This window comes from Clavispora lusitaniae (assembly GCF_014636115.1).
Source record: "Clavispora lusitaniae strain FDAARGOS_655 chromosome Unknown tig00000038_pilon, whole genome shotgun sequence".
Classification (NCBI taxonomy): Eukaryota; Fungi; Ascomycota; class Pichiomycetes; order Serinales; family Metschnikowiaceae; genus Clavispora; species Clavispora lusitaniae.
In genome coordinates this window covers 1,138,279-1,163,142 of record NW_027093976.1, presented here as the reverse complement: position 1 = coordinate 1,163,142, position 24,864 = coordinate 1,138,279, and the positions used below count along the sequence as shown (strand labels likewise).

The following is a 24,864-nucleotide window of genomic DNA, read 5'->3' as shown; positions in this document are numbered from 1 at the left end:
TATAATACATTATTAATCTCGTTTCAATGCGCCAACTGGCGAATTAGCGATTCTGCGTACTCGTTTTCGTAGCTTGAAGCGAGCTGGAGCTTGCACTCTCGGAGCAAACTTGCTAGTTTTCTCACACGAGTCCCATCCCATAAAGTAGCGCTTTTTCTATAATCATGATGCACAGCTTCACTTGCAGCTTCATCGCTCTCGAAAACAACCGTGCCTTGACAGTACAGGCCGTCACATTTATCTACGCATCCGCTCAAAACATTTCCAAATCGAGACATAATTTCCTGTAAGAGACCATCGTCAATTTGCGCTTCACTCTTGTACTTCCATCTGACCGTTACTTTAGTGCATGGATCAGCTTCCAGGAAATGTGTAAATGGCCCATCGCTAATGAGCTCTCGGAAAGAGACATAACCTGGCGTGGATGCGTGCTTCTGTTGGAAATGTCTTCTATATTCAAGGCCCTCCAAACGCAATTGTTCGAGCTGTATATCGCCCGACGAGTTTTTGGGATTCTTTCTTTGCGCCTTCCCTGTTGCTTCAGCCTTTTCAAGCTCCTCTCGGAACTTCCGAATTTGTTGCAGGGCCTCTTCGCTTACTCCAATGTGTCTGATTAGGTTTTTTCGCACATTGTCATAATGATGCCGTAGCTGGCTATCGATGAGAACGGAGTAGATCAACGAGACCAAATCAAATTTGTCTCTAGCTTCTTTTGTTGGGTTTTTATCAGGATGGTACTTGAGGGCCAAAGTTCTATACCTTTTAGTGATCTCTCGCGAACTAGCATTTTCGGGAACACCAAACTCCTCATAGATATCAAGGCTGCCTGAAGTTATTGATTCCATAGGATTTTATGATGGTGGATGTCGCTGCATGAAATAAAATGCTCCCAACCTTGCCAGTCTTAAAGTGAAGTAAAACCTGCACCCGTGCACCTGCGCTTTGGAGTGGAAAAAAAAAGTCGTTGACTGGAATAGGTTCTTGAATCTTCACTAATGTCAATCGCAAGCCCTTTGGGGTCTACATTTGGTGCTCGGTTGAGCGACTCGCTTACAAGCCCTGAGGATTTCCGCAAATGCAGAAGGCGGTTAAACAAAAGCTTGTGTAAGTTGCGCCACAACTTAAAGATTGTCTCACACAAGACGGAGTCTTACAATCCTCCAAAGGTGGGAGCAGAGCAATATAACGCCGACCAAAGGTATGGGGATCTCCTTCTTTTGCTCGCAGAAAGATACAGCTTGCATGCCTTGGAGGCCAAGAGCTTTCTTGAAATTGGCGTTGACGGTACAAAATACTACAAGCAATTGATGAGAAACAAGTTACAAAGAGCAGCAACCACGACAGAACAGTTGATTGAGATGACTAAAGATGAACAATCCACGATAAAGAAGGTTGAGATTTTTGTCTATGCTGCCCTTACCGAAGGAGCCAATGCTATCTTCAGAAAACAATGGGACAAAGCTCTTAGTGCATACTCGCTGGCCAGATGTGGCTTGGAACTTTTGTTGGACATACTCACGGGAGATGAATCTCTGTTCAACAAAACATTGTTGGAGGAATTGATCGACACTTCTGTCGATCCTTCCTTGAGGTTAGCGCTTTCCCAAGGAACTGAAGATACCACCGCAGATTTGCGTACAGTTTCCAGAAAGTTTTGTCTCAATAACTCTTTGCCTCATTTGGCCCCTCTCAATGACTTTATAGTTTCAGTGAAAGAAACTTTCTTCCTGGTGCCAAAGGCTGAAGAGCTTTTCAAAACAGTGAACTGGCGTAACCATGTTGCACAGATTGACAACGATGCATTGGCTTTCCAGATCTCGAAATTGATCAAGATTGATTGGAAAAGTTTTTCTGACTCAAATGATTACGATAACATGTATTCGCAGTGGCAGGCGTTGGTTGAACTTCACCAATCAGACTTATCGAAGAACAATGATGAGGATGACCCAGAAAAAGTTCAAAATGGCGCTGTTCTTTTGACGTATCTCAAATATAACATGCTTTTTACAAAGTTGAAAAGAGATTTGCTTCTCATAGACCAATTGAACCAGTCATCGTCAACCGTTTCGCAAACTCTTCGAGCCAACAAGGATATCTTAAGGTTGTACGGCTCAGTGATTTCTACAGTGGACGAACTCAAGGACTTACCTGGTGTTTACAATGATGAAGAGCTTTCTGAATCGTTGGAGAACATGGGCAACTTCTTCAAAGCTAAGCAATCGGTAACTGTTGCAAACTCATATGCTCTTGCAGACAAATTTGCGGAGGCTTTGAGTGTGTTCATGCACCTTGAACGTGTGTACTCTGTTGATGAACATTTCTACAAGGTAGATGCTTTCCCCTTCGATGTGGCTAGCCTTGAAGAAGCCAAGGAACTAGAACATTCTATTGCTCGCTTGTTGAAGAAATCGCATGTTTTAGCTCAGTTCCAGGCTGAGACTCAGGGTCCATCCGAGGCGCTTGTGGCTGATGATGTTTTCAAATTCCCAACTTCAAGTAGATGCTTGCAGAATATTGTGAAAGTGGCACAAAAAGGTAAGATTGCTCCTGTTTTAAGCAAAGCTGTCTTGTTTGACGTTGCCTATAATTACATCAGTTACACGCACGATTCTAGTAAGCCTGTTGATACTGAAAACAGAGAGGAATCACAAGACAAGAAGAAGAGTGGGTTCTTTGGAATTTTTGGTCGTTAGATAATTCGTGTGTAAAGTAATTGACGAAATCAAATGTAATGCCTGATTTTAGCCCAAAGGCTTTTCGAGAACCTCACTAATGCAGGTTTCGAAACTACTAAGTACTACGTGTAATTGTTGGCGCGCATCTTCTTTCACCTTCTGTAACCAGTAACCAGAGAATGAAAGATTCCAAGGTCTTTGTCTTGGTTTTCTGCGTGTTGGGTCTATATGCTCTGTTCTTATCATGGTCCTTATTACAAGAGCGGATTAATACGAAACCTTATGGCATGGAGGGCTCTAAAGCAGTTTACTTCAAGGCTCCGCTTGTCGTGAATGCAATTCAAGCTATGTTTGCATTCATCGTTGGTTTCGCCTACTCACTTATCTTCCACAAACAGAATCCTTTTGCTATATTCAGCAGCCCCAAGGAAAAAGGCAGTGTCGGTGGTAAAACTTTTTTGGTTTATTTTATTGTCATTGCAATTACATCGAGCCTTTCGTCGCCGTTGGGGTATCAATCTCTCAAACATGTGGATTACTTGGCATATCTTTTGGCCAAGTCATGCAAGTTGCTTCCTGTCATGCTTGTACATTTCATTCTCTACCGGACAAAGTTCCCACCATACAAGTATTTGGTCGCGGGATTAGTAACCGGCGGGGTGATTATGTTCACTGTGACACATACCCTGAAGAGCCTGCGCGAGTCTATCAATGATGGTAACACAATTTTAGGGATGACGCAATTACTAGGATCTATGTTATTAGACGGATTTACGAACTCCACCCAAGACCAGTTGTTCAAACTTCGAAGCCACAAACAAAAAGTTACTGGAGCGTCGTTGATGTGCATCTTAAATGTCTTTGTCTTTGCTTTGACCTCCTCGTATATTTTCTTCTTCAAGTATAACGAGGAACTTCTTTACACTTTGAAGTTTGTTGAAAAATATCCACATGCATTAGGCGATATCGTGGCTTTCGCTGGGTTTGGCGCCATGGGCCAAATTTTTGTTTTCATCATTTTGGAGAAGTTTGACTCTTTGATTTTGGTTACTGCAACCGTCACGAGAAAAATGATCTCTATGATTCTCAGTGTGGTTTTGTTTGGGCACCATCTAGCGCCCTTACAATGGGTGGGTGTATTAATGGTGTTTGGGGGCATTGGGTTCGAGTCTTATATGAAGTTGCCCTCGCTGAAGAAAAAAAAGAGTGATTAATAGAGGTGAATAGACATAAATATAGAGAGATACTATGCACGAAATTACGAATAGATTATATAGATACAAGAATATATTGGCACAGATAAAGATGCAACAGTAGATAGTCTACGATTCCCAAGTACATGCAGGATAACAAAAACAGCCAGATGGCGTACCAGATGCTAGCCTTATATTTCTTGAAGTGGGTGAGAGTTGGAATCCAGTCAAGGTACCTGTATTCTTTTTTTTTTTTTTTCCGTAGTGCCACAGACACAGTAGTGGTCCTAGTAAGCGAAATGTCTATCATGTATCTACGCACCAATTCTCAGGCCCTGTGTGCAAGCACACAGACAGAATAGATTTGGTCCTCATGCTTATTACCCAACCGTCAATAATGTGGATACATGGCGGGTTTTGTTCGCTGGCATATGTACTATACAACTGGTTTTCCACACTTTTCCCGCGGGTTCTTGTCCTGGGCCTCATGTCATGGTCATTGTATGTCGTTTTGACAGGGCTACATAGTGAATCCCATCCGTCTTGGATACGTACATTTCAGATAATTATAACAGCAATGTTCGTCTTATCTATGTACACATACTTCAAAGTCATCATAGTGGGCGCTGGGTCGCCTCTAGACTTTCCGGAGCTAAAGACAGATGGATCAAAGTCTTCTACAGAAAACCCATATCTGGCCACGGACGAGGCCAACGAGCGGCTTCTCGGGAATGATCCAAGCACAGCAAGATCACCACCGCAGGAGCTTTTTGCGAGCCACACATTCAAAAACAATGCGCCTGCTTATCGCTGGTGCTCAACTTGTGGCGTGTGGAAACCTGACCGTTGCCACCACTGTTCTACTTGTCAAAAATGTTTTCTAAGAATGGATCACCATTGTCCGTGGTTCTCAGCATGTATCGGTTTCTACAACCACAAATTCTTCATCCAGTCACTCATTTATATCACGGTGTATTGCATGCTTACTCTCTGCGTGAGTGGGGCAACCCTTTTCGAATTTTTCTGGGATCAAGACTATAGCGATTCGTACATTTCGCTAAATATGGTATTTTTGTTTGTGACTTCTCTAGCGTTTTTCGTGGCTGTGGGGTTGTTTCTGGCGTTTCTGCTTTATATGGTTTTGAAAAACTACACCACCATCGAGTTCCAAGATATCAAATGGCAATATCTGGAGATTCAAGACAGCGGCTACGAATTTGATGCTGATGGGAAAAAGAGGAGACTAGGCCACATTTACGATTTGGGTGCTTGCAGGAATTGGCAAGCAGTGATGGGCACCTCGTGGGTTTCTTGGGTATTACCAATCGCGGTGACAAACCGCAAACTTACAGGAACATTTAACAATGGCATAAACTTTGAGGTTGACGAGGAACTATTTGAAAAATATCGGCACAATGCAGAAATACAACAACAGCTCAATCGGCAATTGGCCGAGTATAGAGACCGTGTGCGAGGAGTTAGATGAGACGAATATATTTGCGTGGGCACCAATGTACAATTTCAGGTCGACAGTGACAATTCGGACAGTATTGTGTTGTAATCGCATGCGTATGTAGTATGTCAAGTAAACCTTCAAAAGATGCGTTTCTTCCTTACAAAAGGGGTCAAACAATACAATAAGACATACGCCAAGCCTGTAAAACTACTCTTTGGATAGAGTTTGTGTATCAGAAAACTGAATTTGACGAATCTTGCAAAGATGTGATTACCTCCAACATGGCGCACCGCGTGGTCTAAAGCCCACCTCAAGTACAAAGACAGGAAAAGCAGGGAAAAGAATAAAATAAAATAAAAAGAAAACAAAATTTTGTAAGTGACAAACCCACCTCGCCTTTACAAATATGAAAGAAACATTAGGAAAGATGAAGGATGACTGACGGGTCATCCACACTGTACTACTTTTGTCCTACATTTGTCCCAAGAGTGCGAGCCAAATTCCACCTGCAGAATATCTATTTTCTCAAACCTACCAACCACATGTTTGTCCAGTTGCCTTTTGACGAACTCAAGGTTGACCCCAGCAAAAAGAAGCGAGTGGCGTACTTCTACGATGCTGACGTCGGAAACTATGCCTACGGTGCTGGGCACCCGATGAAACCGCACCGGATAAGAATGGCACACTCTCTCATCATGAACTATGGGCTCTACAAGAAAATGGAAATCTACCGGGCCAAACCTGCCACCAAGCAAGAAATGTGCCAGTTCCACACAGACGAATACATCGACTTCTTAAGCCGTGTCCTGCCTGATAACTTGGATATGTTTGCCAAGGAACAGATTAAGTTCAACGTGGGCGACGACTGCCCTGTTTTCGATGGGCTTTTTGAGTACTGTGGAATCTCCGGCGGCGGGTCCATGGAGGGCGCAGCCCGTTTGAACCGTGGCAAGTGTGACATTGCCATTAACTATGCGGGAGGCTTGCACCACGCAAAGAAGTCTGAAGCCTCGGGTTTCTGTTACTTGAACGATATCGTGTTAGGTATCATTGAGTTATTGCGTTACCACCCACGTGTGTTGTATATTGATATTGATGTCCACCACGGTGACGGTGTGGAGGAGGCCTTCTATACTACAGACCGTGTCATGACATGCTCCTTCCATAAGTATGGTGAATTTTTCCCGGGAACAGGAGAGTTGCGTGATATTGGAGTGGGCAAGGGTAAATACCACTCAGTCAACGTTCCATTACGTGATGGTATTGATGATCAGACATACAAGCTGATTTTCGAGCCTGTGATTACCAAAATCATGGAGTGGTACCAACCGCTGGCCATCGTGTTGCAATGTGGTGGAGACTCCTTGAGCGGTGACCGTTTGGGCTGTTTCAACTTGCTGATGCGTGGTCACGCGAATTGTGTTAACTTTGTTAAATCATTTGGTGTGCCTATGATGGTTGTGGGCGGAGGTGGCTACACTATGCGAAATGTGGCTCGTACGTGGGCATACGAGTCTGGATTGCTCAATGAGGTGGCTTTACCAGACGAGTTACCGTACAATGAATATTACGAGTACTACGGTCCTGACTACAAACTTGACGTGCGGCCCTCGAACATGTATAACGCCAATGCGCCCGAATTTTTGAATAAGATCTTGACCAATATCGTGGCAAACTTGGAGAACACGCGGCATGCCCCATCGGTACAGATGCAAGATGTACCTCGAGACCCAGAGGATTTGGGCGATGAGGAAGAAGATACACCAGAAGCAATTGACACCAAGGGAGGGCTGCAACAGGCGCGTGACGAAGTAGTGGTGCCAGAAAACGAGTTCTACGATGATGAGACAAAGGACGTGGGAGAGAAACACATTGGAACCGCATTAACAGACGAGGAGATGAAGGAAATCGATAGATTGAATGCAGAGCAGTAAAGATAGAAATAACACTGAGGTGAAAATCGGGTGCACCCAGTCAATCAGATCGATGCGCAGACGGCAAGATCACTTGATTGTGTCGAGGTGACAGTAGCAGTACCTTGTACGTACATTGAATGAGAACTTAGAACAGAATATTAGTGTAGCTTCAAGAGACAGTGCACGATGCCTGTTGACCTAGTCATTTTTCTGTATTGCATGTCTAGCATAGCATAGGGTTTGCAAGAAGTGGGGTATAGATAAGAGCTACGCACACGATTGATTGTGGAAATATAGATTACAAACCAACTTTCATAATGACTAGTGGTATAGCCGGCAGAAACAGTTTTGTAAGAAAAAAAAATAAAATAAAATAAAAACGGCAACAAAAAATAGTGGTTGAGATAAGCCAGCCATCTTGATCATATCGAGATAGTACCTTCTCCAATGTGTCGCGCTCAACTAATCATGATGAGAGATGTATCTAGAGTGCCTGGCCAACTAGATTCCAAATGCTACAATAGTTCGAGTGTATAGATCGGATGTCAAACCTATATCGAAAAATTACAATTACATGCACATTAACGTACTGTGCCTGAGTATTGGACTGAGAGATGTGAGATTGGAATTGCGACAACCTCCACAGGATGAATCATGCGACTGTAACTCTATACAGTCAACATATCCACCACTTTTCTCATGCTACGAATTGGCGCCAATGTGGGGCGTAGGCAAGCGGGGACTTTGCGGCCCCGTTTCTGGAATAAGTCATGGGCCCATTTTGGTCGGTCATTACATGGCGGAACAGAAGCGCAGAAAAAGGCACTGAAGACACAAGAAAGCACCACCACTAATATGGGGGATACCAAGATCAACCAAAACACGAGTGACAGGCGAATGAAAATTGAAAAGACGGCAGGTCAGCAGTCTGAGAAGCGAAAAGATGTACAGCACGAAAAGGACCAGAACGAACACAACCAAGCTTCGAGGGAATGGAGCACAAAACAGAATATTCAAGCGCAGGATCAGAATAAAGATGAGACGCAAAAGCAAGACTCACAGCAAAGTCAAGACAAAGCATCAGTTGGCGAAGGGGCATTGCAGGTGCGGCCGTGTCTGTCGTTGCGCAACAGGATTGTGCCTGAGTACGTTGGGTCGCCGCATCTGAAGCTCCACAGCATTATCTGGCGTACTCCGCTCCAAAATATTTACGTGGTGAAGAAGCCATGGAATGAAGCTGCTATGGCTGCAATGGTGACTTTCATCAACCACATTCATGCAGAATACCCTGCCCTCAATGTCATTGTGGCTCCCGACGTTGCAGATGAGCTTGCCCAGGTTTACGGAGACGGGGCACGTCATACTTTGTTCACAGGTTCAGTGCAAGACATTGTGGCAAAGACCGATGTAATTGTCACACTTGGAGGCGATGGGACAACCTTGCGTGCTGTGTCTGCGTTCTCCAACGGACTTGTTCCACCTGTGCTCAGTTTTGCTATGGGCACATTGGGCTTTTTGCTTCCGTTCGACTTTGCACGATTCGAAGAAGCATTTCGGGCGGTCTTTGAGTCGCGCAGTAAAGCATTGCACCGCACTAGGCTTGAATGCCATGTGGTGCGGAGCGAGGCATTAGCGAAACCTCCCCAGATTGCGGAGTACGAGATTGCACACTATAAGCAGCACCACAATGGGTCGATGGTTCATGCTATGAACGACATTCTGTTGCACCGTGGTCTGCAGCCCAACCTTATTCTGCTTGACATTTACATTGACAGCGAGTTTCTTACAACGACCACTGCGGATGGAATTATTCTTGCATCGCCAACAGGCTCGACGGCATACCTGCTTTCGGCGGGAGGTTCCATCACGCATCCACTAGTGCCATGCATCCTCATGACACCCGTCTGTCCACGGCTGTTGTCGTTCCGCCCTCTCGTGTTGCCGTCGACACTGCATGTGATGATTAAGCTTTCGGATTCCAACCGCAATGGCCTGATTAAAATGAACATTGACGGCATACCGCAACAGGACTTGAAACCTGGAGATGAGATTCACGTGGTCAATGAAAACGGAACTATTTTCATCCCTGGCAAACACCAGCCACCAGGGCTGTTGCGTAATAGAGAGGAATTTGATCATTACGTGGAGCCGGGCCATTTTTACTTCCAGACAGGCAAGGGAACAGAGGTGAAGAAGGGTCTTTTCTGTGTGGCCAACACTGAGAGCGATTGGATCAAGGGTATCAATCAGCTTTTGGGTTTCAACTCGTCTTTCCGCGGGCAAAAGATGTAGGGCAGGCCCATCCCCGTGGAAGTGCCATTGCTTACTTCACTCAAATGCCTCAATGGTGGGCGTCGAACTTATATTGACATGAGTAGATGATATGGTCGAGAACTGGCCTACGGTTCCTGGTATAAGTATTAGGTGGGGCCTTTGCGTAAAGAATGCAGAATGCCATTGCTCTCTACTTGTGTTATGATAAGAATCCAAAAGATATTACTCTGATATGCGAAAGGTAGATGACAGTGTATTGTGCCGGCACTGTGTTTTGTCAAAGTGTTCATAGCGTACTAATTGCAAGATCACCATAATGTTTGATAGGATGTAAGCTGTCTACAGAATGCAATTACTGCATGGTATTTGAATTTTCATTGTCATAATTCACTAGTTGCTAGTAGATGATGTTGCTACTGCCTGTGTTATCTAGATTGCTCACGCCCATTCCCTGTCTCGTGTTTGTCTCACGATAGGCTGACCTCAATATACATGACTATCTTCGCGCAGATAAATTTGTTCTTCGCCAATCATAGCCGAAAAATGTCTATTCAAGTAGACCGATATCAGCGCGTAAGATTTTGAAGTATCGTTTCGAAAGATAGAAGAGACCAGAAACAATATGAATGGCGTGATATCGGTTCATTGCGTCCACGTTGGTAGAAGGCTACCCTGTTATTACAACCGAAGCCGTACGCTCATGAGACAACACACTATGCCGGTGCGCAGCGTTTCCTGCAGAAGTCCCCGGAAAACCCGCATCGTTTAACTATTTTGGGCCATCCCTCACCCTTTATAAACAGTCCATCTGCCGGGCCTTCGGGCCACTGAGGTGAGCTTTTGACAACGCCTTTTTTTGCTATCTCCAGGCTATAACCTGTTGCGCTCCTTTCCCATTGCCATACCAAGCGATGCATATGTCCGTCGACTTCAGTCTGCGACAGTTGTGCCAGCTTTCGCTACCGAAGGCGGCTTCATCTCAGGCCGTATCGCCTCCTCTTCTGCTAAGTTTTGACACTTCCTCCGATTCTGATACAGAAAGTGTGTTTGATTACTCGTATACAGAGCTGGAGCTGTCCCAAATACAACTTTCTCCGTGCTCGTGTGTGGTATCTCCACCTGGCCTAAAATTGACTGCTATCGAACCCGTTACAGCAAAACATTGTGCATCTGGCAATTTCCTTCGCCAGACGCGAATTAATATCCGGCGCCAGCTTCTGCGACTAATGGAGCAGAATCCTGGGACACCAAGAACGCAGACTGCAGAAACCCACAAACCCGTTTACCAGAGTACTGCAGGAATCGCGGGGGCCTGTAACCGACCCAATGCTCTCGTACAGGATATGCCAACGTCTTCTGTACTGACGCTAAAGTGCCGAGAGACTCGGGTCAATAGCGATTTTCTTCGCCGTTATGCGTTGGATTATTCTGCTCGTGTGAGAAAAATTCTACCCATGTCTACCGACGATAAAGAGATTGTCTGTATTGGACAAAATCGCTCGCTTCAGGAGTTTGACAGCCAGCACGGGCTTCTTCGCATATCAACAATGTCCAGAGAAAAGCTCTGGAACTCCGTCGTTCTTGCGCCACGACTGGATGCGCGGCCGCGAGAAAGTATAATGCACCAGCAGGCAATGCCGTGTGCGTCCGTGGCTCAAAAAAACACTAGCACTTTCACAACTTGGCAACCTGCGGGTGTACTTCAGGGAGCACAGCATTTACATCATTCATCGTTTTGTACGACGGTGTCTACATTTACGCAATATACCATAAAAGGTTGGTGTGACCAGCGGTGGATTGTACTGTAATGTATATATATATTATTTATCATTTTGGGACTGCCGGCGTGCAGATAATACACAGTTCATGCAAGTACATATTCTAATAGGTGCGTCCGCATAACGTTTACAGTGCATTGACATAAAACCGGAAAGCAGTCACCAACAATCACGTGCATTGCAATGTGGTACGGGTTTTACTGCGAAGGGAGAGCAGCATCTCTTGAGACTTTGCACCCGTACACCCGCACCTGACCCGTCTCCCGCTAAAAAAAAAAGATTGAAAAATTTCCTCCGGATCTCAGCAAACCCAGAAACATCAAAATGGCTCCAGGAAAGAAAGTCGCTCCAGCTCCATTGGCCACCAAGACCGCCAAGAATGCTGCCCCAAAGAACCCTTTGATTGAGGCCACCCCAAAGAACTTTGGTATTGGTCAATCCATCCAACCAAAGAGAAACTTGTCCAGATTCGTCAAATGGCCACAGTACGTTAGATTGCAAAGACAAAAGAAGATCTTGTCTATGAGATTGAAGGTTCCTCCAGCTATTGCTCAATTCCAAAACACTTTGGACAAGAACACTGCTGCTCAAACCTTCAAGTTGTTCAACAAGTACAGACCAGAGACTGCTGCTGAGAAGAAGGAGAGATTGACCAAGGAGGCCGCTGCCATCGCTGAGGGTAAGAAGGCTTTCGACGTTTCTCCAAAGCCAGTTGTTGTCAAGTACGGTTTGAACCACGTTGTTTCTCTCATTGAGAACAAGAAGGCCAAGTTGGTTTTGATTGCCAACGACGTTGACCCTATTGAGTTGGTCATCTTCTTGCCAGCTTTGTGCAGAAAGATGGGTGTTCCATACGCCATTGTCAAGGGTAAGGCTAGATTGGGTACTTTGGTTCACAAGAAGACCTCTTCTGTCGCTGCTTTGACCGAGGTTGCTGCTGCTGACGAGTCTGAGTTGGCTAACTTGATCTCTACCATCAACGCCAACTTCATTGAGAAGTACGAGGAGACCAGAAAGCACTGGGGTGGTGGTATCATGGGTGCCAAGCACAACGACAAGGCTGCCAAGAAGGCTAAGCAAATGGACGTTGCCCCAGCTACTTCTGCTTAAACATGTATAATCTAATCCACATCCTGTGATATCATTTACGTTTTGTAGCCGAAGTATGAGTTTGGAAATGTTGGGAAGTTGATGGTGTTAGTGCATTTTAATTAAAAAACATTGCATAATTAACAAACGGCATTACGGTTTAGCAAGATAAACTTGCAAAGTAATACGAAGTAACGAACCTATGATTATGACCTGTCTAGCAGTAACGTGTCTCAGGACTTTGTGAGTAGGGTTGGTATAACTGTGCACGGTTATGTCACCCGATGGTTATGTCGCCCAGAGAATCGAAGATTGTCAAATTCATTAGTCAATATGGACAAACTTGCGTTATCTGACAGGCTCAATAGAAAATAACTAAACTGATTTAAAGATTATAGGCTTATTTATTTGTCCCAAATTGTAATTTTTAGTTCATTCGTACTGCGGTTGTTCGATTGTGATGCTCTCATGGACGATGGAAGCAAAGTGAAAGGTGTTCATACGATGAATCATTGCAGCCGATAGAGGTAGTCTGAATGGTCGAAAAGAAGTACAGTGAACTTTATTTGGAATCGCAAATTACACAATTCTCTTCATCAACTATTACGTGTATCTCCATTATGCATAAATAGTGGCATCTGCGTAGAATAATGTAAACTGATCGCGCGAACTCAAATTCAATTCCATTGGAACAACCCCACAAAAAACCTGGAGGCAGAAGACAGCCTGTTCGTACTACTGGCCATATCAGATATTAAATAAACTATTTTTCTTTGAAAAAAGGGAAATCAAGTTTCTAAACCGTGTATTCCATACATCCGTGCCTCCTGGGAGGCGGGTAACTGCACACACAATTGACCAATCGTCTCTCGCATGATTTGCTACCTGCGTATACCCAAACCAAAAAATCGAACTTCAACCTAGTCACAGCAGAACTCCACGATGTCCTTTTTGAGAGACTTGTTCGAATCCACTTTCGTCGCCTACGCCGAAGAGGTATGTTTTTGATTACGCCATTACGAATTTTCTGGATTGTCCACTAACACTATTAGCCAGAGGCTGAAGCCCCAGAGGAACAAGAGTCTTCGCAAGACGAAGAGTCTACTCCTGAAGCATCCGAGGACGGCGAAGAAGAAGAAGACGACGACGAAGAGGAGGAAGAAGACGAAGACGAAGAAGAGCTTCTGGACCCATACGATGAATTGAGAGAAGAGTGTGCTAAGACTGCCGCATGTGAGCCATATGTGCACCATTTCCACGAGTGTGTCGAAAGAGTCACCAAGGAAATGGAGGAGCCAGACTACGCCCACAAGGCGTACAAGGAGGACTGTGTGGAAGAGTTTTTCCATTTACAACACTGCATTAACGACTGTGCTGCCCCCAAGTTGTTCTACAAATTGAAATAAACTGCATGTCATGGAGCTCGCTGCCTCTCTTGTATATTCCATTTTCGTCCTAATGGGATAACCTCATTAAAATAGATTTACTATTAATAAATACGTTTCCGCAGTAGTCGAAATTGTGCCATGAGGTAGTAATGCATGCCTTTCGATTCAGGCTCATTTCGAGTTGTGCAACAGTCTACTCGTGGCTCCAGGCTACTGATTAGTGGCTCCACGCTACTAATTAGTGGCTCTCCGGTTATTGAATTAGGCAGCACTCCGTGCTTCATCGACAGAATACGAACTCCATGCATACTGCTATTTCGATGTTGTTCACCAGGAAGCTATAACATGGGTAAACCGAAAGACATACTACTACAGTCCTTGGAAACATGCTGCAATCAATGTTGGAGCATCTTTGCGTTAACGTATATAAAACATGAAATGGGAAATGGGATTACTTCGAGAGAGGGTGTGCAAAAATCGTCAATCTACCATACTCTCCATACCGTGGATAGAGATGGAGGAGGAATTTAACCCGTAAGTTTTGTAATCAATCCAATTCATTTCCTTCTCACGAAACTTCAAGATTCTTTCCTCACGCTCCGTATTATTTATGTGGATGGACCTTTCGTCATGCTTACCCCATACCCCAGTTGTACTGTATTTGGTCTACATGTTTCATGCTTGCACAATTCGACAAAAGGACAAAATCGGGCCGAATCTTCAGGTATATTTCAGAGAAAAAAAGGTTCCGACTTGTACTCGTCAACACTCAGTATAACATTTATCGAATGCCAACTTGACGCCTCAACAGGATACCCCGGATCTCGCAAGCCAGAATGCGCCCTGGTGGGACATACCTGTATACAAGCACATCCAGTAGAATTCGCTAGAAAATCGCTACTTGCGAATGTATTCACCAACCAAACACCCAAAAACCTTCACCTACTGAAGTTTCCTGACTTCGAGAGAACTAAGAAAAGAAAATCATCAAGTTAAAAAATCCCAGTGCGCTATTACCTGGACCTTACAATCAACAAGCAATAAGAAACATGTCTGAAGTTGACACTCAACCTATTGATAACATTTCCAGCAGACTCTATGTTGGTAACATCGATTTCCACACCACCGAAGATAGCTTCATGGAATTTTTGAAGAAGGTCGGCACCAATCCTCAGAGCATTGACATGCCTTCCAAGGAAAGAGGCAGCTTTGTCAAGTATCTAGGGTTTGGCTTTGTTCAGTTTGCCACGCCCGAGGAAGCCGAAGACGCTATCGGCAAATTGAATGGGGCGCTCCTTGGCGAAAGGTTTATCTATGTAAAGAAAGCCTTACCCCAAGCTACAGCCGAAGAGAAGCGGAAGAAAACCGAAGCGTACTTCCAGAGAAAGAAAGCAATGGATAAGTGGAAACGCGAGCACTTGTCCAACGGGGCTAAAGAGAAAGGATCTTCGGAAGAACCTAATACCGAGGAATCTATAGGGGAAGAGGCTCCGGCGGAAAATGCGTCCGAGACCGACACAACTCAACGTGTCGGAAAGAAGTCCAAGGATACCGTTTTCATATCCAATTTGGATTACAAGGTTACAGCGAAACACTTGTCATACTTATTGAAGGACAAGGGATTGAAGTCAAAATGGATTTACGTGCCTAAGAGGATGATGCCGGCGCATCTTTTGCGTATATTCCGCGACCAAAAGAAGACAATCTACAATAAAGGAATTGCCTTCATTAGGCTAATCAACGAGGACACGCAGCAGCGTGCTATCAAGGAATTGAACGGCTACGAAATTAATGGCAGAGAAATCGTCGTGCAGGTTGCGATTGACTTTGATCTGAATCGTCCCAGCCATAACGATAGCAAGGAACACAAGCCACGCGGAGGCAGAAAAGGAAAGACACAGAGGGAAACAGCCAAGGGTGACAAGAGGCGTCAAGATGAGAACCAAAAACTGTTAAGCGAAGAGAAAGGAGCGGATGAGTCCCAGAAGAACGGCGAAATCAAAGCTGAGGAACCCAAAGACGAGGAACTCAAAGGTGACGAGAACAAAAGTGAGGAGAAGAAAGATGAGCAAAAGATAGCTGAGCCGGAAACAGTGCCTAACCAAGCTGGTTCGTCTTCTGAATAAATCCATAGTAGTAATCAAGCCCTAAGCCCTATACTAATGCACGTGCGTTTGTATCTGCAGTACTGTAATATACACACAAATCTGGTTTGCGGAGCGGCCTTAATATAATGCTCACCAACCAAATTACAACGATGGGAGCACGTGACCTAGAATTCCTGCGTCCGTCTGCTCGGTGTGAAAATTTCTCACTTCACCATTTGGCCTTCCTAGCTTCAACCAACACAAAATGGGTATGTAACGCAAGTGGAAAAAAATTCAAAAAAGACTACGGAAAGAGGTTCAGCCGGTCATGGAAATCGTTTATTGATCTACTTAGTGCACATGACTGAATTATTTGGACAACAGACCGATGCGAGATTTCTCAAGCAATACTTGAATCACAAGTACTGGTTTTCCTGTGTTTCTAGTCGAAAGTTGTGATATGATATGATTCCCGTATTCTTTTTAATCACATACTTTTACGTTACAGTATACTAACATCTCAGGTAGAGTGATTCGTAACCAAAGAAAGGGTGCTGGCTCCATCTTCACTTCTCACACCAGATTGAGAAAGGGTGCTGCCAAGTTGAGAACCTTGGACTATGCCGAACGTCACGGCTACATCCGTGGTATCGTCAAGCAGATTATCCACGACCCAGGTAGAGGTGCTCCATTGGCCAAGGTTGCCTTCAGAGACCCATACAGATACAAGTTGAGAGAGGAAATCTTCATTGCCAACGAAGGTGTTTACACCGGCCAATTCGTCTACTGTGGTAAGAAGGCTTCTTTGAACGTCGGTAACGTTTTGCCATTGGGCTCTTGTCCAGAAGGTACCATTGTCTCTAACGTCGAAGAGAAGGTTGGTGACAGAGGTGCTTTGGGTAGAACCTCCGGTAACTACGTTATCATTATCGGACACAACCCAGATGAAGGTAAGACCAGAGTCAAGTTGCCATCTGGTGCCAAGAAGGTCATCTCCTCTGATGCCAGAGGTGTCATTGGTGTTGTTGCCGGTGGTGGTAGAATCGACAAGCCATTGTTGAAGGCTGGTAGAGCTTTCCACAAGTACAAGGTCAAGAGAAACTCCTGGCCTAGAACTAGAGGTGTGGCCATGAACCCAGTTGATCACCCTCACGGTGGTGGTAACCATCAACACATTGGTAAGGCTTCTACTATTTCTAGAGGTGCTGTCCCAGGTCAAAAGGCTGGTTTGATTGCTGCCAGAAGAACTGGTTTGTTGAGAGGTACCCAGAAGACCCAGGACTAAGTTGTGCATTAATACAGTATGTTGGACAAAGTGTAGTACTATTAGGGAGCAGAAAAAGATATCAGAGCACTCTAGATGTGTTATTGAAGAGGTTCGATTATGATAGAGATAATGGGGCTAAACTGTTTCTTTTCGATATCCATGTATTACAACTCGTAGCAGAGAACATAATCTAGCTGGCATGAATAGAAACTGCATCATCCGACCGATTTTTTCAGAGTTTCAGCCAACGGATAGTATTGGCATTCTTCGACATGCCCGGTATATCTGAAGATGCGAGAATGAAAAATATTGAAACCTAAAAATAAAAAAAAAGAAAAAAAATAGAGAAAAATTTAAAGTTACCGAGAAGTTGACAATCTCAAAATTATAGTAGTGATGTAGAAATAAACTGACAAGGGTGCTGAAGTTAGCAACTGCCGAGCGAACTCAACTTCATGACTTTGTTGGAGTAGACTTGATTACAACGAAAAGTTTATGAAGGCTGTTATCGAGAAAAAAGCCACATTTAGCCGGGAGTATGCAATACTCATTAGAACATGCATTTGCCACCACTGGCAATACCAACGTATTCATTGGCCATCTGGACATGCGATACGTGAAAACGGACAGTATGGCGGAACGTGGCTTGTGGGGGGAAAATACAACAGCTTTAATAGGTTAGGGTAAAAAGAAAGAGGAATGATGTAGATGCCAGATAAGTGGACTAAGATGATTAATGCTAGACTGTCCTGCAAAGAAAACAGGCAGACATTTCACAATAGCCTCTATGCCGTTGAGCTTAGCCACTGTCCTTAAAAGAATTTGTCTTTAGGAGAAGGGACCGCATTTGCATCACTTTTTTTCTTCACTTGCAGAATGTTCCAAATGCCTTAGAAGTACCCCCAATGATACTCATCGAGAATGTATAGGAACGCCTAATGTTCATGCGGCTCCGTATACTGCACACAGGGCATATATTCTTTTTATCTGTCCTACGCTTCTCACCTTTCTCAAATTCGAAAAAAAAAGAAGGACAAGATAAAAGTACCACAATGGGTTGTGTGCTTTGGGACTATGATGACGTTCCGCGATGTACTAGATCCAATGTTCTTTACTATTATCCTTTGTGCGTGGGTGGCGCGTCCTTAGCATTTTTAACCTTCAAGTCACTCGTTAGTCTTTCCAAGAAAAGAGAGCTTAAACTCGCTGATGCTGAAGAAAACAGACCCTTGTTGGCATCACCCGATGCATATGGCGCCGTGGGATCCTCGGAAGCATCTCAGGCCCCTCAGAGGTCATTGAAAGCCCGCCATTTTGACTTGTGCAATTTGGTTGACACAAATGACGATGGAACTCCTCATGGCCAGCGCGTAGAAGTGCCCAAAACCACAGCAGACCGCTTGCGTGTAACCGCAGAGTACATTTGTGTGATTTTTGAGTTAGCCATGGCCGTGGCGACTCTCTTCGTTGCGGATTTTGAGAAAGAATGGCGTACGATCAGAGTGCTGATTGTCATTTGCCTCTATTGGCTCTATGCCTTTGCCTTGTGTTCAGTTCGTGTCATAAACATCTCACGTGTTCGTATTCGTCTTCCTTCACTATGGGCACACTCGACAGCATTGTACATGTTCTATTTCATTCCAGCCGTGGTATTTTTCCGCTCTGCCTTAATTGGAAACATCCCCAGCTCAACGGTATCGAGATACTATGAAGCCAGTTTTGTCTTGTGTTTCATCTTAGTCCTCTTGACTAGTACTGCTACTGTGGGTGATAAACCAGGCCATATTTACGTCACTTCGGATGGAACCACTCCTTCTCCTGAAACTGTCTCCAGCCTTTTGTCCTTCTCCACATATTCATGGATTGACAAAATGATCTGGAAAGCTAGCAAAGCACCACTTGCCAAGGAAGATATTTGGGGATTGCGCGAAGACGATTACGCTTTGCATGTTCTTCAAGATTTTGAAAGCAAACATTCCACTATGCGCTTTACATTCAAGTTGTTTAGCCACTTCAAAGTGTTGTTTATGTTCCAGGCATTCTGGGCTCTCCTTGAGTCTATCATTGTTTTTGCTCCAAGTATACTCTTGAAGAAGATTTTGGAGTACGTCTCGGACCCTACCGTCACCTCCAAAAGTGTCGCTTGGTGCATTGTTATACTTATGCCCTTGGCAAAAATGGCGGACTCCACCGCGTCTGGCTTTTCGCTTTTCCTTGGAAGACGTGTTTGTGTCCGCATGAGAGCGATTATCATTGGTGAAGTGTACGCTAAGGCCTTGCGTAGAAAAATTACTGTTCAAGAAACCGAAGACCCTGAGACTGAAAAAACCGATAAGGATGCAGAGTCTAAAGCTGATTCCAAAGATGCGTCACGTACTGCTGAATTGGGTGCCATCATTAACTTGATGGCCATCGATGCATTCAAAGTTTCCGAAATTTGCGGTTATTTGCACTTTTTCGTTGGCTCCATCTTGATGCTTGTTTTCTGTATTGGTTTGTTATACGCGTTGTTAGGATGGAGTGCTTTAGCTGGTGGTGCCGCTATCATTGTTTTATTGCCCATGAACGTGATGTTTTCTCGTTGGTCTGCAGATGTGCAAAAGGTCATGTTAGGTACTACCGATAAGCGTATCCAGAAAATGAATGAGACTTTCCTGAGCATCCGGATCATTAAGTTCTTCGCTTGGGAGGACAATTTCTTCCGTGACATTATGAATATCAGGCGCGAGGAATTGCACTATTTGCGGCTCAGAACTATTTTGTGGGTGGCCCAAACTTTCCTTTGGTTTTTCGTTCCTACTTTGGTAACAGTGATTTCCTTTTACTGTTATACTGTTATCCAAGGCAATGAATTGACTGCTTCTATTGCCTTTACAGCGTTGTCTTTGTTTACCTTGTTGAGATCACCTTTGGACCAATTGGCTGATATGATTGCTGTTGTGATTCAATCGAAGGTCTCGCTTGACCGTGTTAGTGACTTCTTGGAGGAGGCCGAAACATCGAAGTATGATCAGTTGTGCGTGGAACGCTCACCTTCATCTCCAATTGTCGGCTTTGAAAACGCCTCATTCTCGTGGAACTCGTCATCAGACAAAGATTTCAAGTTGAAGAATTTAAACATTGCTTTCAAGCCTGGCAAGTTAAACATCGTGATTGGACCTACGGGATCGGGAAAAACTTCCTTGCTTTTGGCACTTTTAGGTGAAATGGACTTGACTTCTGGAAAGGTTTTCTTACCTGGAATTATTCCTAGAGATGATTTAGTTGTTGACCCCAGAACTGGCTTGACAGAATCTGTTGCTTACTGTTCTCAGTCAGCCTGGTTGTTGAATGATACCATTAGAAACAATATTACTTTTGCGACCCCATTTAATCAAGATCGTTACGATAAAGTTGTCGAAGCTTGTGGTTTGACTCGTGACCTTGAAATATTGGCTGCTGGTGATCGAACAGAGATTGGTGAAAAGGGTATTGCCTTGTCTGGTGGCCAGAAACAAAGAGTGTCTTTAGCCAGAGCTTTGTACTCCAACTCGAGACACTTGTTGTTGGACGACTGTTTATCCGCTGTGGACTCGCATACTGCGTTATGGATTTATGAAAACTGCATTTCGGGACCTTTGATGGCAAACAGAACCTGTATTTTGGTGTCGCATAATGTGGCATTGACTGTTCAGAAAGCCGAGTGGATTGTTGTAATGAACAACGGTGTTGTCCAAGCGCAAGGTTTACCTGAAGATTTGTTGCGTGATGGTCATTTAGGTGATGACGATATGGTGCAAAGCTCTGTGATGAACTCGCGGAGTCAATCGAGTGTGAACTTGCAAAGTTTGGAATCCAAGAACTCACTGATGAAGGCCAAGGCTGCCGCAATCGAAGACAAGTTACAGAAATTGGCCGGCGACGACCCTGATGAAGATGTACAGACCGACGGAAAGTTGGTTGAAGAGGAAAGCAAGTCTGAGGGTATTGTGGACTCCAAGGTTTACATCGATTATGCGAAGGAATTTGGCGGATGGACCATGTGGACATTTATTTTTGCGATTTTCATTTTACCACAAGCGATTTACATTTTGCAATCGTGGTGGTTGAAGAAATGGGCTCAAGAAAATACCCCAAGCGGCGTAAATGTCATGGGAATTTCGGCCGTAAACAATGATCAGACTGTTTTCAACATTTACAACTCTGTTCTCTCTTCTGCCCATCTTGTTTTGGGCTCCGTTGTTTCTGCTACTGCAACTGTTTCTGAGGCTGTGACTGAACTCAAGAAAAAGCATGAGGTCATGTACTACATCATTATTTATGCGGCGATTGGTATAACCTATGCCTTTGTTGCCACATTTAGAGTTCTTTTAACATTCTTTGCTGGTATCAGAGCCTCGAATAGAATCTTCAAACGCGTTTTGACCAAGGTTTTGAGCGCCAGATTGAGATTCTTTGACAAGACACCTCTTGGCCGTATTATGAACAGGTTTTCGAAGGATATCGAGTCTGTGGATCAGGAATTGACACCTGTCGCTGAAGGTGTCTTTGCATGTTTTGTCACATGTGTGTCCGTTTTAGGTCTTATCACCTTTATTACCCCTGGATTCTTGGTCTTTGCTATTTTGATCGCCTATTTATATTTCTTGGTCGGGTCCTACTACATCACTCTTTCGAGAGAATTGAAGAGATACGACTCCATTACAAAGTCTCCTATCCACCAACACTTTTCTGAATCTTTAGTCGGCGTGGCCACAATTAGAGCATACGGTGTTGAAACCAGATTCATGAAACAGAACTTGACTGCAATCGACAATAATAACAAACCATTTTTCTACATGTGGGTGGCAAATAGATGGTTGTCATGGCGTACAGATGCTGTGGGATCTATGGTTATGTTCCTTTCAGGTGTTTTCGTTCTTCTTTCCATTGGGAAGATCGATGCTGGATTGGCAGGTTTGTCATTATCTTACGCTATTTCATTCTCTGAAAGTGCCTTATGGATTGTTAGACTCTATGCCAATATTGAAATGAACATGAATTCAGTGGAAAGGTTGCAAGAGTTTTTGGAAATTGAACAAGAGCCACCATCCGGAATCCCTGAGACTGAGCCTAGACCAACATGGCCAGAACATGGTGAAATTGACATGGAGAATGTGACATTAAGATATGCTCCACATTTGCCTCGGGTCATTAAGAACGTGACCTTCCATGTTGATTCCTGTAACAAGATTGGTATTGTTGGTCGTACGGGTGCAGGTAAGTCTACGATCATCACTGCACTCTTTAGATTCTTGGATCCTGAAACGGGAACCATCAGTATTGATGGTGTTGATATTTCTAAGATTGGTTTGCGCAACTTGCGTCAAGCAATTACTATCATTCCCCAAGACCCTACTTTGTTCAGCGGAACAATTCGTTCGAATTTGGACCCTTTCAACCAGTACACCGATCTGCAAATCTTTGAAGCTTTAACTAGAGTCAACTTGATTTCTCCTGGTGAAAGAGAATCGCTGACTTCCGGAGGAGATAACCAGAACAAGTTTTTAGACATTGAGTCTGTCATCACTGAAGGAGGAAACAATTTGTCGCAAGGTCAAAGGCAATTAATGTGTCTCGCAAGATCTTTGCTCAAGTCCCCTAAGGTTATTTTGCTTGATGAAGCCACAGCTTCTATTGATTACAAATCGGACGCATTGATCCAGCAAACTATTAGAGACGAGTTTTCTCTGTCAACAATCTTGACTATTGCACACAGATTGAGGTCTATCATTGACTATGACAAGATTTTGGTTATGGATGCTGGTCGTGTTGTTGAGTATGACGATCCATACACATTGATTGCCAACAGTGAGTCTTTGTTCCATAGCATGTGCGAGAACAGTGGTGAATTAGACACGCTTACTAAGCTCGCTAAGGAAGCATTCGTGAGAAAGAAGAATCACAATATTTAAGGGGCAGATGCATTAATTTTCGGTTTTAGCTATGTAGTTAGACTAATTCAGAGCCTTACTTTGTATGCCTGTAGATAACACTGGGAGCGAAACATGTCAAATCGAGATAACGCACATCCACAGTGCCTGCACTCCTGTTGTAAGCCACACTCTCGATCCCATTTTGTTTCCGAAAAACAGTTGTGTTTTCTGCCAAATTCCTTATGGCTTATAAAAAACCTTCACAGAAAGTAACTGTGACATCTGAAACAGATGACTTGGAACTGAGCGGATCAACACTCAGCCTTCTTTCCAATGAAGGTGAAATCATATATCTTCAAGATCCTGAGGATGCCCCTCAGGGTCGACACTTGGGGATTTATTCCACTATCATATTGTTTGTCAGCAGAATCCTTGGATCAGGTTTCTTAGCAATATCAAGCGGAATGTACACAGATTGCGGGCAATCTCCTTTTTATTTCCTTCTTTCCTGGTTTGTGGCAGCGACAGTTGCCTACTCGGGAATGTATGTATATCTTGAGTTAGGCTCTTTGATTCCGAGGTCAGGCGGAACGAAAGTATTTCTAGAGTGCATTTATGGAAAACCATATATGTTGATGAGCGTAACCGTTTCGCTATACTCTGTGGTTTCAGGCTTTACCATTCTGAACATCATTGTTTTTGGAGAATACATTTTGCACGCATTCAATATTTCACCAACAGACTTTAGAGTTAGAGGTATGGGTCTCATATTTTTGTATGTTACATGTTGTATCCATGGCTTCAGTGTGCGCCATGGTGTGAAAGTACAAAACTTTATCGGGTTCTTAAAGTTATTATTGGCAGCTCTCATAGTTGGTACAGGTATTTGGGTGGTTTTCTTTCCCAGCTCCATCACACATATCGAGCCACAGCTATCATATGGGAACTTTTATCCCGTTAAAACTTCGATTACACTTTCATCTTTTGCGAGTGCAGTGATCAAAGGCACATTTGCATATGGAGGATGGAATTCGATTCACACGGTATCAAATGAAATAATTGATCCCGTCAGGACACTTAAGATTGCGGGTCCTGTTTCGTTAGGTATCATTACAATCACATATGTCGTGATCAACATCACTTATTTGGTGGTCATTCCAGATTCGGAGCTCGCATCAAGCGGCCAATTAGTTGGCGCTGTATTGTTCGAAACTGTTTTTGGTCGCCGTTTTGGACGCCAATTCCTAACCTTGTCGTCCGCTCTCTGTACCGGGGGCAATGTATTTGTTGTCTTATACACCATCTCGCGTACTAGTCAGGAGGTTTTTCGTGAGGGTTACTTGCCATTTTCTCTGTTTATGGCGTCAAACTGGCCATATGATGCTCCATTACCAGCACTCTTATTGAGTTGCTTGTTATCCACAATGGTTGTAGTCTTTTCACCGGGCGGAGACGTGTACAACTATGTGGTGAGTTTGGAAAGTTATCCTCAGCAAATTTTTGTTCTCCTATGCGCTTTTGGAGTCTTCATATTGAGACGAAGGTATCCACATGTGGTGGCCCCAATACGGTCGACTGTTTGTGGAACAATATTACTCATCATCATTTCCACATACCTTCTTTTAACGCCGCTTTGTGGTAATGCAAACCCAACTGGATTAGAGTCGTGGATTCCTTATCCCTACCTTGGATTGGCTGTTTTGGCACTGTGTGTGGTTTACTGGTTCCTTATGTTTGTTGCAGGACCTTATTTTGGGCATTACAGCCTTTTGGCGGAGGATATTAGGCACGAAGATGGCTTGATTGTTAAACAATGGGTGAAAATAAATAGATTCTTATAGATTTTC

The 24,864-nt window shown here is 44.0% G+C and overlaps 13 protein-coding genes across 13 annotated transcripts; 11 read left to right on the top strand and 2 right to left on the bottom strand. All coding sequences in view use genetic code 12, as the record gives it.

The window, feature by feature from the left end:
* Positions 1–23: 23 nt before the first annotated feature.
* FOB63_001637 (U2-type spliceosomal complex subunit) lies at positions 24–845 on the bottom strand (the record flags this gene model as incomplete). The annotated part of the gene is made up of 1 exon (XM_002618246.2): positions 24–845. The coding sequence occupies one exon, from the start codon at positions 843–845 to the stop codon at positions 24–26; it is 822 nt and encodes a 273-aa protein (XP_002618292.2).
* Positions 846–995: 150 nt separating this feature from the next.
* Positions 996–2,693, top strand: FOB63_001636 (signal recognition particle subunit; the record flags this gene model as incomplete). The annotated part of the gene is made up of 1 exon (XM_002618247.2): positions 996–2,693. One exon carries the CDS (start codon positions 996–998, stop codon positions 2,691–2,693), a length of 1,698 nt encoding a protein of 565 aa, XP_002618293.2.
* Positions 2,694–2,854: 161 nt separating this feature from the next.
* HUT1 (Hut1p) lies at positions 2,855–3,889 on the top strand (the record flags this gene model as incomplete). Its single annotated transcript, XM_002618248.2, has 1 exon — positions 2,855–3,889. One exon carries the CDS (start codon positions 2,855–2,857, stop codon positions 3,887–3,889), a length of 1,035 nt encoding a protein of 344 aa, XP_002618294.2.
* A 125-nt stretch (positions 3,890–4,014) lies between these two features.
* FOB63_001634 (palmitoyltransferase) lies at positions 4,015–5,354 on the top strand (the record flags this gene model as incomplete). Its single annotated transcript, XM_002618251.2, has 2 exons — positions 4,015–4,100; positions 4,151–5,354. The coding sequence occupies 2 exons, from the start codon at positions 4,015–4,017 to the stop codon at positions 5,352–5,354; spliced, it is 1,290 nt and encodes a 429-aa protein (XP_002618297.2).
* Positions 5,355–5,758: 404 nt separating this feature from the next.
* Positions 5,759–7,258, top strand: RPD31 (histone deacetylase; the record flags this gene model as incomplete). Its single annotated transcript, XM_002618252.2, has 1 exon — positions 5,759–7,258. One exon carries the CDS (start codon positions 5,759–5,761, stop codon positions 7,256–7,258), a length of 1,500 nt encoding a protein of 499 aa, XP_002618298.2.
* Positions 7,259–7,939: 681 nt separating this feature from the next.
* On the top strand, positions 7,940–9,532 carry POS5 (NADH kinase; the record flags this gene model as incomplete). The annotated part of the gene is made up of 1 exon (XM_002618253.2): positions 7,940–9,532. The coding sequence occupies one exon, from the start codon at positions 7,940–7,942 to the stop codon at positions 9,530–9,532; it is 1,593 nt and encodes a 530-aa protein (XP_002618299.1).
* A 2,084-nt stretch (positions 9,533–11,616) lies between these two features.
* On the top strand, positions 11,617–12,402 carry FOB63_001631 (60S ribosomal protein eL8; the record flags this gene model as incomplete). Its single annotated transcript, XM_002618255.2, has 1 exon — positions 11,617–12,402. The coding sequence occupies one exon, from the start codon at positions 11,617–11,619 to the stop codon at positions 12,400–12,402; it is 786 nt and encodes a 261-aa protein (XP_002618301.2).
* A 921-nt stretch (positions 12,403–13,323) lies between these two features.
* On the top strand, positions 13,324–13,787 carry FOB63_001630 (ubiquinol--cytochrome-c reductase subunit 6; the record flags this gene model as incomplete). Its single annotated transcript, XM_066102180.1, has 2 exons — positions 13,324–13,377; positions 13,434–13,787. The coding sequence occupies 2 exons, from the start codon at positions 13,324–13,326 to the stop codon at positions 13,785–13,787; spliced, it is 408 nt and encodes a 135-aa protein (XP_065958478.1).
* A 420-nt stretch (positions 13,788–14,207) lies between these two features.
* FOB63_001629 (uncharacterized protein) lies at positions 14,208–14,765 on the top strand (the record flags this gene model as incomplete). Its single annotated transcript, XM_066102179.1, has 2 exons — positions 14,208–14,248; positions 14,309–14,765. The coding sequence occupies 2 exons, from the start codon at positions 14,208–14,210 to the stop codon at positions 14,763–14,765; spliced, it is 498 nt and encodes a 165-aa protein (XP_065958477.1).
* A 53-nt stretch (positions 14,766–14,818) lies between these two features.
* FOB63_001628 (RNA-binding protein) lies at positions 14,819–15,895 on the top strand (the record flags this gene model as incomplete). Its single annotated transcript, XM_002618256.2, has 1 exon — positions 14,819–15,895. One exon carries the CDS (start codon positions 14,819–14,821, stop codon positions 15,893–15,895), a length of 1,077 nt encoding a protein of 358 aa, XP_002618302.1.
* A 481-nt stretch (positions 15,896–16,376) lies between these two features.
* FOB63_001627 (uncharacterized protein) lies at positions 16,377–17,150 on the bottom strand (the record flags this gene model as incomplete). Its single annotated transcript, XM_002618257.2, has 1 exon — positions 16,377–17,150. The coding sequence occupies one exon, from the start codon at positions 17,148–17,150 to the stop codon at positions 16,377–16,379; it is 774 nt and encodes a 257-aa protein (XP_002618303.2).
* A 911-nt stretch (positions 17,151–18,061) lies between these two features.
* On the top strand, positions 18,062–23,056 carry FOB63_001626 (ABC transporter family protein; the record flags this gene model as incomplete). The annotated part of the gene is made up of 1 exon (XM_002618261.2): positions 18,062–23,056. The coding sequence occupies one exon, from the start codon at positions 18,062–18,064 to the stop codon at positions 23,054–23,056; it is 4,995 nt and encodes a 1,664-aa protein (XP_002618307.2).
* A 203-nt stretch (positions 23,057–23,259) lies between these two features.
* On the top strand, positions 23,260–24,858 carry FOB63_001625 (uncharacterized protein; the record flags this gene model as incomplete). The annotated part of the gene is made up of 1 exon (XM_002618262.2): positions 23,260–24,858. One exon carries the CDS (start codon positions 23,260–23,262, stop codon positions 24,856–24,858), a length of 1,599 nt encoding a protein of 532 aa, XP_002618308.2.
* Positions 24,859–24,864: the final 6 nt, after the last annotated feature.